At 48.1% G+C, this 13,081-nt stretch overlaps 1 protein-coding gene across 3 annotated transcripts in view; it reads right to left on the reverse strand.

Annotated features, from left to right (window-relative positions):
• Nucleotides 1–13,081, reverse strand: part of LOC138288172 (zinc finger protein 208-like) — a 74,679-nt gene that overhangs the window by 24,594 nt on the left and 37,004 nt on the right. For all 3 annotated transcript variants that reach the window (XM_069229490.1, XM_069229491.1, XM_069229492.1), the window contains one exon: nt 10,472–11,782. In XM_069229490.1, coding sequence (XP_069085591.1) covers nt 10,472–11,756 — 1,285 coding nt within the window. In that variant the 5' untranslated portion in view covers nt 11,757–11,782. The remainder of the gene's footprint in view (nt 1–10,471; nt 11,783–13,081) is intronic.

Consider the following 13,081-nt stretch of genomic DNA (forward strand, 5'->3'; position numbering starts at 1 on the left):
AACACGCATAAAATACAATGAAGCGGACTCCCGCCTCCGCAAACATGATTATAAGTATCATTTAATGCGCCAACAATCTGAGGGGGACAGGTCGGGCAGACTGCTGGCTTGGCTCCTAAAGGGAACCCAGCAACAGACCCCAATAGGGACTATAAAACTAGACAATAATGAGTGGGTCTCCACGCAAGCAGATATAAACAGGGTGTTCAGGGACTACTACACGCACCTATACACTAAACGCACGGATTATACACCAGGTCAGCTCATAAACTTTCCTAACTGGCGCTCATTTAAAACAACTATCTCAGGAACACGCCGAAGCACTAGAAGCCCCACTGAGCGCTGCGGAACTAGAAGCCACATTAACACAAATGCCAAGAAACAAGGCACCAGGTATGGACGGTCTCCCAATGGAATACTATGCGAAATATTCGGTCCTCCTGAAGTCCCATCTATTAAAAGTATACGAAGAGGCCTGGAGACACAAGGCACTGCCCCCCACACAGAGAGAAGCAGTGATAGCGGTCCTGCCCAAACAGGGACAGGACCCCACAGATGTCAAATCATATAGACCACTATCACTATTAAACACCGACTGTAAAATTCTGGGCAAAATATTGGCCAACAGGCTTGCCCCGGTCATCCACACACTGATACACGAGGATCAAAACGGCTTCATTCCCAAACGAAATACATTCCTAAACACTCGCCGACTACTGGGAGTGATGGGAAGCACCCCCACAGGGGCACATGACGAAATGGTACTATCATTGGACATAGAAAAAGCTTTTGACACGTTGGGGTGGGATTTCCTATTCGATACCATGCGGGAAATGGGAATCGGCCCAAAATTTATACAATGGGTGCAGACATTGTACTCCGGGCCACGAGCAAGGGTTAGAACGGGTGGAACGGTATCCGAAAGTTTCCCGATTGCAAGAGGCACTAGGCAGGGATGCCCCCTATCCCCTCTGCTATTTGCTATCGCCATGGAACCCCTGGCCACTCGCCTGAGATCGAGGGAGGAGGAATGGGGCATACTAAGGAACGGGACGAAACACATAATATCTCTGTACGCAGACGATGCCTTAATATACCTTCGTAACGGAAGCGAGACAATACCATCAGTAATGACACTCCTTGCCGAGTTCGGCACAATGTCCGGACTGGTAGTAAACTGGGAAAAATTGTGTGTATTTCCCCTTGTCGCACGGACACTGTCAAACCGAGCTACAACCCTGTCTGGGCGCCTGTGATGGTGCTCTGACTCATTTAAATACCTGGGGGTCCAAATATACCATAAACCGGAGGACCTCAGAGACTGTAACCTGGGGAGAGCACTTGCCTCCATTAAGGGATCACTTCGCTTCCGGGGCAAGTTGCCATTGTCACCAATGGGCAGAGTTGCAATAGCAAATATGCTGATACTCCCCCGGCTCCTATATTATTTCTCTGCGTTGCCACTCCTAGTCCCCAAGAGCTTTTTTCGTGAACTAAACAGTGCACTGCTGCAACTCATCTGGTCAGGAGGCAGAACGTGCGTTGCCCTCGCCACACTACAGCGCCCAGTAGCCGAGGGAGGCATGGGTGCCCCAAACTTCGAGCGTTACTATGCGGCAGCCCAGCTCCAATGGGTGCTGGACTGGATACATAGACCCACATTAGCGGAGTCAGCAGGGGCGTTGGCCAACCTGAGTGGCACACCATTGGTCGCATGGATGGCGGCCGGAGCCCCGAAGGGAATAGCCGGCAAACCACAACTGCAGGTAGCACATGCATGCTGGAAGAGGTATATTCAGGGTGGACGCCACGCGCTCCCCTACTCCCCTCTAGTGCAACTAGGAGCCCTCCCGGTCTGGGCCGGAGGAGACAGAGGAAGGTCCTTGGCGGTATGGGCAGATGCGGGCATTGAGAAGGTCGGCGATTGCTTCGAGAAGGGAAATTAATGACCTTCGAAGAAATACACGACCTCACAGCAGTAAGCCCAGGGCAACTTATGACATACCATGCCCTATGCCATACTATAAAGAAGATGTGGGGTTCGGGAGAACAGGAACCCACGACCTCCACTGCATTACACCATATGCTGCAATACGACGGCCAACTGCAAATAGTGTCGAACCTGTACAAAGCACTGAATAAAGAAACGGCACCCGTTCTGGGGAAGGCACTAACTAAGTGGAACGAGGTGCTCCCACTCCCGATCACACAGGAGGAATGGCCTTGTGCCCTACTACACACTAAGGGAGTATCGAGAAACCCTAGGTTCAGATATACACAACTAAATTATCTACACCAAACGTACCTCTCTCCAGCCAGGATTAAAAGTATGTTCCCTACCTCGGACCCAGCTTGCCCAAGGTGCCGAGCCCCGCTGGCACATTTCTACCACATGGTATGGGACTGCCCCCTAGTGCGTGTAAAGTGGAGCGCAATAGTGGAAAAGGTATCTGAATTGACGGGCCTGGAACTCACAGTAGAGCCTAAATCATGTTTATTAGGCCTGAGAAATAGAGACAAAAAGCACAAGCACCTACATAAGTTTATTGATCTAGCTTTCGTAATGTACAAGAGATTGATAGCAATGAACTGGAAGTCGGCCACCGCCCCAGACCTGATTTCCTGGCACAGTACGACACTAAGATGGGCCAGCGCAGAGTTGAAGGTGCTAAGGAACACAAAAATGGGACCCCGGCAGACGGGCAGTGAGGCGTGGGAGATCCTGGTAGATAGACTGGACGCCAAAAGCGACGAGAAACCGCCTTAAACTAATGCACTCGAATAACTGCAAATAGTTGTCAGCCCTGACGGCTTTCCACCCTGCCCAACTAGGGACTCTTTAAATGAGAATCACCGGAATGATTGGCACCTCCCTGCACCTGAATGTATGCCAAGGGTGATCCATAACGATCGCCCACAGAAGAGCCGTGGTTCCACATCATAACGCAAGTTATATACCCCACACTCAACACGCACATCTCCTCCGCTCTAGATCTTCCCCCACGCAGCGCATAAGCACCAGTTTCACAAGAGTATATACCTGATGTAGTGGAAAAGTGCCCATATTCACATCTTGGCGAGCGACTGTTTAGGAACCAACTCTGTACTCCTCATTTAATGCGCGATAATGACCTCAGTTAAGTTGTTAAGTTAATGTGTTAATCTGTGTAACAGCAACGTTACTGATTTATTATACCTATATAATGTGACTAGTAAATGTTGGAAACAGAATTAAAGCAAAAATTTAATAAAAATATTTTTTTTAAAAACAAAAAAACTGTGTCCAGGATTGCCTTAATGAATGAAAGGCTCTGCAAAACAGTCATGTGGGTCTGCGGCTCATTGATCGTGAACCCCAATAATGTCAAAATATCCACCTATTGTCTGGAGGTGATCCATGACTGAATGGCAAGCCACCCCTTCAACTGCCATTCATCGAGGTATGGGAACACTGGTATCCCTGGCTTTCGTTTGATGGGCAGCACCAGAAATGATGGAGTGGAGTTGCACTAAAGTGCCATCCCTTCGGACTGATGTCAGCGTATTATCTTTTACCCTTTCCACATCCTCAGACACAGAGCATGAACAATCACAGTGTGCCTTGACACTTGTGAATAACCTAGGGGTGCTGGTGAGGCCATAGGGGAGGATAGGAAACTAAAAATGCACCCAGCCTACAATGAACCCCACAATGTCAGTGGGATAGTAGGATAGGTATATAAAATGTGTGTCCTGTAGGTCTAAGGACACCATCCACTCACCTACGTCCAGAACAGACAGAGGCCCTCATTCTAAGTCTGGCGGGCGGCGGAGGCCGCCCGACAGACTTCCTCCCTCCAGAATACCGCATCGCGGTTGGAAGACCGCTGCGGCTATTCTTAGTTTTACACTGGGCTGGCGGGCGACCGCCAAAAGGCCGCCCGCCAGCCCAGTGTAAAACCCCCTTCCCACGAGGACGCCGGCTCAGAATTGAGCCGGCGGAGTGGGAAGGTGCGACGGGTGCAGTGGCACCCGTCACGAATTTCACTGTCTGCAATGCAGACAGTGAAATTCTTTGTGGGGCCCTCTTATGGGGGCCCCTGCAGTGCCCATGCCATTGGCATGGGCACTGCAGGGGCCCCCAGGGGCCCCACGACAACTCATACCGCCATCCTGTTCCTGGCGGGAGAACCGCCAGGAACAGGATGGCGGCATGGGTTGTCAGAATCCCCATGGCGGATTCTAATGGGCAGCGGAAAACCGGCGGGAGACCGCCGGTTTTCCACTTCTGACCGCGGCAAAACCGCCACGGTCAGAATGCCCTGCGGGGCACCGCCAGCCTGTTGGCGGTGCTCCCGCCGACCCTGGCCCCGGCGGTAAGGAACCGCCGGGGTCAGAATCAGGCCCAGAATCTGGCCCAGTGTGAGCATGTTAAATGTGTCCTTCCGCAGAATGACATTCAGAGGTCGAAGGTCCAGAGTAGGCCTATGGGCCCCAATCTTCTTTGAAACCAGGAACTTGCTAAAGTAACAATCCCATTCTCTTTCCAAGTACTACAACTCTTTGATGGACACTTAGAGAGCAACAGCCATACTTCCTGTAGGAGAAAGGCCAGGTGCTCGTCTGATATTCGCTCTGGAGTGGGAGGAATAGTGGGTGGGGTGGAAAGGAAAACCAGGGCCTGACCTCCACCCAGTTGCTCATGCACCACTAAGGGAATACTAAAGCAATTTAGAGACTGTTTTAGCACGGGAAGAGGAACCGAAGGATTGAGGGCCCTGCTGGCCCTCATGCTGCTTTCCAGACCCACATTCACAGCCTCAAAAGGACTGGGGTGTGTTTTTGCTTCAGCGGTTAGGAAGGCTGTCTCTGTATCAGCCCTCTGGAATACCTCTAAACGTTTGGAACCAACACTGAAACTGTTTGGCAGGGGTCAACAGCCTCCAGGAGCATCCCATAGCTCTGCTGTACTTAAAGCGTTCAAACGCAAAGTCTGCCTTCTCACCGAAGAGGCAGGATCCAAAAAACATATCCATGATGTAGGGAAATGCCTTCCTTGGCAATGGTTACCCCCTAACATTTTGCCTTTTGTTGATGCTAGTTATGATTGAAAGTGTGTTGGGATCCTGCTAACCAGGCCCCAGTACCAGTGTTCTTTCCCTAAACTGTACCTTTGTGCCCACAATTGGCACAGCCCTGGCATGCAGATAAGTCCCTTGTAACTGGTACCCCTGGTACCAAGGGCCCTGTGGCAAGGGAAGGTCTCTAAGGGCTGCAGCATGTATTATGCCACCCTAGGGACCCCTCACTCAGCACATGCACACTGCGTCACAGCTTGTGTGTGCTGGTGGGGAGAAAATGACTAAGTCGACATGGCACTCCCCTCAGAGTGCCATGCCCTCAACCCACTGCCTGTGGCATAGGTAAGTCACCCCTCTAGCAGGCCTTCCAGCCCTAAGACAGGGTGCACTATACTACAGGTGAGGGCATAGTTGCATGAGCACTATGCCTCTACAGTGTCTAAGCCAAACCTTAGACATTGTAAGTGCAGGGTAGCCATAAAGCGTATATGGTCTGGGAGTTTGTCAAACATGAACTCCACAGTTCCATAATGGCTACACTGATGCCCTCTGTATACCAGTCCAAACACCAGTGTTAGGCTGACCAATTCCTGCCAGCCTGCCACAACCAGACGGGTTTCTGGCCAGGAATAAAGCCTGCACTGGGTGGAGGTGCTTCTCACCTCCCCCTGCAGGAACTGTAACACCTGGCGGTGAGCCTCAAAGGTTCATGCCTGTTGTTACAGCGCACCAGGGCATCCCAGCAGATGGAGATGCCCGCCCCTCCAGACACAGCCCCCACTTTTGGTGGCAAGTCCAGAGGAGATGATGAGAAAAACAAGGAGTCACCCACCAGTCAAGAGGCCCCTAAGGTGTCCTGAGCTGAGGTGACCACTGCCTTAAGAAATCCTCCATCTTGGTTTTGGAGGATTCCCCCAATAGGAATAGGGATGTGCTTCCCTACCATCAGGGAGGAGGCACAAAGAGGGTGTAGCCACCCTCCAGGACAGTGGCCATTGGCTACTGCCCCCCAGACCTAAACACCCCCCTAAGTTGAGTATTTAGGGGCAACCCTGATCCCAGGAAATCAGATTCCTGCAACCTGAAGAAAGAAGGACTGCTGACCTGAAAGCCCGCAGAGACGACGGAGACAACAACTGACTTGGCGCCAGCCCTACCGGCCTGTCTCCAGACTCAAAGAACCTGCACAGCGACGCATCCAGCGGGACCAGTGACCTCTGAGGTCTCAGAGGACTGACCTGCACCTACAAGACCAAGAACCTCCTGAGGACAGCGGCTCTGTCCAGAAACAAAAGCAAAGAAAGCAACTTTAAAGAGACTCCAACTTCCCGCCAGAAGCGTGAGTGTTCACACTCTGCACCCGAATACCCCGGCTCGAGTTCAGGACAACCAACACTGCAGAGAGGACTCCCAGGCGACTCCAACAGTGTGAATGCCCTGAGTCGACCTCCCTGCACCCCCACAGGAACGCCTGCATAGAGGATCCAGAGGTAACTGCCTGGTAACAAAGGAACCCGACGCCTGGACCAAGCACTGCACCCGCAGCCCCCAGGACCGAGAGGAATCACCTAGCAGTGGAGGAGTGACCAGCAAGCGGCCCTCATCCTAGCCCAGTCTGTGGCTGGCCCGAGAAGCTCCCCTGTGCCCTGCCTGCATCGCCAGAGTGACCCCCGGGTCCCTCCATTGTTTTCTACGACAAACCTGGCACCTACTTGGCACACTGCACCCGGCCGCCCCTGTGCCGCTGAGGGTGTGTTTTGTGTGCTTGTGTGTGTCAGCGCTCTACAAAACCCCACTGGTTTGCTCCCCGAGGACGCAGGTACTTACCTGCTGGCAGACTGGAACCAGAGCACCCCTGTTCTCCATAGGCGCCTATGTTATCAGGGCCCTCCTTTGACCTCTGCACCTGACCGGCCCTGTGTTGCTGGTGCGGTGGCTCTGGGGTTGCCTTGAACCCCCAACAGTGGGCTGCCTCTGCCCAGGAGACTGAACTTGTAAGTGCTTTACTTACTTAAAAATCTAACCAATACTTACCCCCCTGCATTAAATGTTGATTTTTGCACTGTGTCCACTTTTAAAATAGCTATTTGCCATTTTTACCAAAACTGTGTACACTACTGTTTTAAATCAAAGTTCTATACTTACCTGTGTGAAGTACCTTACAATTTATGTACTTACCTAAAATTTGAATCTTGTGGTTCTAAAAATATATTAAGAAAATAATTTATTTCGATATAAAAACCTATTGGCCTGGAGTTAAGTCTTTGAGTGTGTGTTCTCATGTATTGCCTGTGTGTGTACAACGAATGCTTAACACTACCCTCTGATAAGCCTACTGCTCGACCACACTACCACAAAATAGAGCATTAGTATTATCTATTTTTTCACTATCAACCTCTAAGGGGAACCCTTGGACTCTGTGCACACTATCTCTCACTTTGAGATAGTATATACAGAGCCAACTTCCTACACAAGAGGAACATTTGTACATTGTCTGAGGATCATGTGAATCACTTCCACATATGTAAGTGAAGGATACCACTGGTTCAGACTGACCTCCACAGACAAGGCTTAGTATCCAGACGTGCACAGATAATCTATTTTGTTGAGTTCTGCTCACTGTGAATTGTATGGGCAAAAGAGGCCCATACGTCTTCCGGGACTGCCTGAAAAATCTTACTGGACATGTCTCAAACAGGGTGCATGTAACAGTTCAGCAGACAAGCAGCATTTACAGATCACAGTGCTGAAATGGCGGGAGAAAAAGTGTTTGCTAAAAAGTATCAATACTGTTGGATTAATATCCAGAGGAGGAGTCAGAAATGATTTCAGATTCACCTTACTGGTTAAGGCATGTACAACAACACTCACTGGAGTGAGTCCTTGGCGAGAAAATCCCAATCAAAAGGCGTCTGAGACGCTTGGCCACCTCCCTGTCCAGATGCTAGCAAGAACAAGGTTTCGACCAGTAGACAGCAAAATATCATTAAGGGTATTATTAAAGGGGAGTAAGGGCTCAAAAGTCACTCGCCCAATCTGAAATAGTTTCTGTTCGAACATTTGTTTTGATCACAAGGTAGGGCAGTTGCAATTCTGTTTCCTTAGCTGCCCTCCAGATCACCACTAAACATCAGGCACTCTCTTTCCTTTGTGGCCCTAATAAACAGAAAAGCTCTGTCTCAGACGAGGAGTCAAGCCCATTCGCATTCTGTGATCAGTGTTTAAGGCATAATCATTATATTGAAGGGGGAGCAAGCCATCACCCTCATCAACATCCTGAGGAGCCCTTACTCTTTGACAAGATCAGTGTCTGAACCAGAAAAATTAACGGTTGCTCTTCTGGTAGATGCGACACAGAAGAGGCAATAGGTTACATGACAGGGTACATGACAATGAGTGGCGCGTTTGCAATTTCATAGCACAACAACGGTGGGGCTCAAGCCAAAGTTGGTTCAGGGTCCGACACTAGTGTCAGCACTGGCTCATTTTTCCAGCACCAGTGGCACTGTTACTGGCATCAGAGTAGTGGGGACCAGTGCGGACCTTAGGCCCAGAGCAGTCTGTGCTGTCAACTATACAGGCCAAGTAAAGTATACCAAGGGGACGGACGACAGCAGAGCTAGACCTGATGGCAGTAAACCAATTGCAAGCCCTGTAGTTCTATGGTGCACGAAGTAGCACCAGACCGAGCTGAAAGTGCACCCAAGATTTTTAGCATGGCCTCCTTGAAGGTCACTATATGCTGCGAGTTTCATGAAGACCTTAGAAAATTGGGGAATGTTGGTATTATTTAGGGGAATGTTGGGATTCGTTGAGCTATCAACTGAATGACTGGCGACATCAATGGAGTGGGACTTACATCAGAAGCCCTTGCATCTTCTCTTTGGAGACAGAGTGGAGGGATGAGTTTGAGTCCAGCTTTGCTTTCATTTGTGACTCCATATCTTGTTTCTCCAATCAGAGACATTTAACACTTTTTACTCCATGGCATTCAGACATTTAACATGTCCAGTTGTGATCTGAATGCTGCAAGTTCAATAAGTATCAACTTGACTTTGTGTTTGGTTTTACCTGTGAAAATTCCACTGTTTTACAGGAGGTTTTACTCTCTTCAGTTCTGCCATGAGGGATTTCAGTGTAACTGCAGCTATTTTAACTGTGGCGCTTGTGATGTTTTTTTGGTGCCAGACAGCATATTTGAAAACAACAGTTGCCTGGAAACTTTGCTTTCTGATACGAGTTAAGCTGCACTGCATCCTCAGGAAAATAAAATCTAGGACCGATCACCAGTCTATTTGAAGCTGGATCAGATATCGGACCACTCTATAGGTATTAGGTCACACAAGAAGAGGCAAGGATATTCACAGCTGTTATAGCAGTGTGTGAGTTTATCCCAGAAAAATAAGAAGGCAGAACAATCCCACAGAGTAGGTCCAACATCTAGGCAGCCATCCAGCCCACATACTATGTGGATTTGAGGACAGCAAAGTTTCAAATGCCATGTCAAAGTTTCACTACCCTTTAAAACTGCAATGCAAGAATACAAGTTCAAGACAGGAGGGTGCAGTTCTACAGTTTTTACACAAGGGGCAAAAGCCACTGTAAGAGTGCAGAACTGCATGAGACTGGTTCTGGTGATTAAGAAATGTGGCAGCCTCTATGATTTCGGTGTGCGTCAAAGCTGCATCATCCCAATCCAAAATAGCCAATCAGTACCACCAAGCCCGTGGTCACAGCCTGTGATCTCCAAGAGCCAAAGAAGGGAAACAAATCACAAGTGGCCCTCTGCTGCATCTTCGCTTCACTGCAACTCCCAGTACCGGCACCTCAACCTTGCTGTAGTGCACAGCACGTAGGCAGAGGCCTTCACCACGGGCACAGTATATGAGTCTCCAGATACTGGCGGTCTACACCGACATCAGCCTGTGGAACCCCATCCTTAATCCAGACGAAAGTGTGTGCGCACACATGTATGTACGTACGTAAAGGATCTACAGTACTCCTGGACTTTGTTCCAACTCAATCACAGCAGTCATTGAAAAAACTATTTTTAAGTACGTGAGAATTATTTAACATGCAATGTTTCCACAAATGGCTGCAAATAAGGGCTACCTTGTCCACTGTTTTTCTAGAAAAATGTGGAAATGTTTTCTGGTGCCCTCAGGACTGGTTTGCTCGAAAGAAACCTCACTAATGGGTGAAATAAGAAATAATTAAAAATAAAAGCTGCTGAGTTCTGCTTTGCCCCACGTGCGTCAGGGAAGACCAGATCAAATCTAAAGCAGTCAGACATGTGAATTGGGCTGTAGGGGATCCGAATAAAAAGTAATTCTTGCTTGTCAGTTCAACTGAGATGTCAATAATAATTAGAAACAACTGCTTTAAAGTAAATTCAAACAGTACATACATACCTGATCGTGCTCCCTCGTGGCTCCCTAATTCAATTACATTCAAACAGCTTTTCCTCTCCACTAAGTGCTGCAAGTTCCTGGCAACTGTCTTATTGTTACTCTCTCTGCAGTCTGGTCGATGCCAGTGAGATTCGTCCCCTCCTTGTATGATCGGTGTTCCATTGTGGGGACTTTGGGTACAAACAATAGACGTTATTTCTTCTGTAACCTTCTTCTCCTTTAGAGTGTTTCTACATTTCTGTGTACTCTCCTCCCCTGAAGTCCTGCCTTTTTCATTAATTCCCATTTGTAACTTTGCACCCATCTGAAGTATACCCGAGGTTCTCTCTTTTTTCCCAGTGTTTCTCCTTCCCAAATCATTTATGTTCTCTCCTTTCATCCTAGTTTCTTCATAAACGAAAAGAGATGGCTTCTCTCCTTCAAGAGCTTCTGTGAGGTTTGCCTGCTCCTGGACACATTGTTCTTTTGCCTTCCCCTGGTCAGATTGCTCGTTCCCTAGATGAACCTCTTCCTCATTTGAGTTGAATGAATGAATGAAAGAAATGAATGAATGAATAAATGAAGGCATTTGTATGTGGTCGTTTTTCAAACTAAATTGTATCATGTCAGAATTTGGCATCCCCGGGAGACATGGTTCCATTCCTTTAAGAGATACTCCTTCCGTGTATGGCTGGTGCTCTATTAAACAAGGCTTAATTCCATCATGACTCTTTCCTTCCATAATCTCATGTAGTTCTATCACAAACGACTCATCTCCCACAAGACTTAGTACCTTAGTAGCTTCCTGTTGCTTTAGGGCAGATAGATTCTCGTCTTCAAGTGTCTCTCTGTCTGCAACACCCTGTTGCTCCTGGACAGGTGGTTCAACCCTATCTTTAGGCTCCATGTCAATTGTATCTTGTTCTAGTAGGATAGCGGATTCTCGCTCTTTATACTTTTCTCCCTCTCTTGAATCCCGCTGCTTTAGGACAGAGGTTTTTTGACATTCAAAATGTTCAGCATTGCTTGAGTCATGTTCTTTGAAAGATGGATTATTCACTGTTGGAGTCTCTCCACCCCTCGAGTCCTGCTGCTCGAGGATAGAGGCCTCTTGCTCTATACGTGCTTCTCTTTCCATGGACTGCTCTTTGACTGCTCTTTGACGCTTTTCATCTTCGGGATGCGTTCTGTCTGTGATCTCCTGAGACTTTAGCACAAATGACCCCTCTGGTTTCGTCATCTCTCCATTCTCAGAGATCTTGTGATTCCGAACAACAGGTTCTTCATGTTTCACATGGCTTGACATTATGTCTATAGACAAAGGTTTTTTCACTAAGGAAGGAAGAGAGATATTTTGCAGAATTCATTGTTAGGGCCTGCTAGAATAATTATAAATGATGTAGAACAAACAACAATATAATAGCAAAAAAAGATGAAAGTAGATAGGTAACAGGGAAAATAAGCCTTCTATGTGACTAAATATGCAGGTGAAACCATACGATACAAAACTCCAACTCTGTGCCTCAAACTTTTCTTAACATTTTAATAATCTTAAGGACCTGTCTAGGACTTTCTTCTAGTTAGGTTTATGTCAAGATATGTGCAACAGCACTGGGTATACCATATAATCTAACTAGGAAATTATGTATTTTTGCTTTTATAATTGTTTTTTCTTATACCTTTAGGGTGGGTACAATAACATTCACTCTATAGGCATGTGTTGCCTTTGTTCTTCTTGCAGTGATAAGTGCTGACAGATTACTCTCACACTGTCATACTTTTTCTAAGTGAAAGTGGCAAAATACATTACTTCTCTTAATTTTCATGCTCCAGAACACCATTTATACTACAACCAAATCCAAATAATCCCAGAGATCAAAAGTACGCGGAAGGTACAAGTACAGAGACAGGTTACACTGGCTGTACTAGGAAACACTAACATTTATTTCTATTTTGCAAATTAATGTTTACATCCCCAGGGGCACTTCTTAGTTGCCAACCAATGCTACATGATAACATTCTCATCCTTTGAAAATGCATATAAAATCAAGCAGTGCGTTTACAAATGTCTCCTTCTGCAGAGATGTCGAGGTTGTCGGTGAGCACTATGGACCAGCTGGAGAAGTTCGGGCGGCTCTCAGTTTTGGCGGGAGCAGCGGCAGAAAGGCGCTGTAGCTGGTGCTAGGCCATTGAGGGGAACAACTTGGAAACGTGCTGCACAGGTGGACTTAAAAGGTATGTCCGGTGGGTCTCCTTGGACTGTCGAGGTCACAAGGGGTGTGGACCCTTAGGGCACAGCTAGATCGTTGGTGAAGGGCACAAGGCGGCAGGGTGCAGAGCGAATTGGTGAGCCAGGAGCTGTGCGCAAAGGTGCCCTTGGAAGCAGGAGGAAGGTCTCTTTGAGGGTCGCTTGCAGGTCAGCAGGGACACTCTGGTGGGAGGTCAGGGTCGTTCCTGAAGTCCCTTAACTGCTGCTTCCTTCTAGACCTTTTACAGTCCAAAATGGGCTGTCCAACGTGAGGTGACCAGTACCTGGGGCTACTGCACGGTCTGGCCACTAGAGGGCGCAGAGCCACCAAACTTGGCACATTGGCAGGGTTTGTCCTCTCGATCCAACAGGCGAAGTTTGGT

Source organism: Pleurodeles waltl, chromosome 4_1, assembly GCF_031143425.1.
Source record: "Pleurodeles waltl isolate 20211129_DDA chromosome 4_1, aPleWal1.hap1.20221129, whole genome shotgun sequence".
In the NCBI taxonomy this organism is placed as follows: domain Eukaryota; kingdom Metazoa; phylum Chordata; class Amphibia; order Caudata; family Salamandridae; genus Pleurodeles; species Pleurodeles waltl.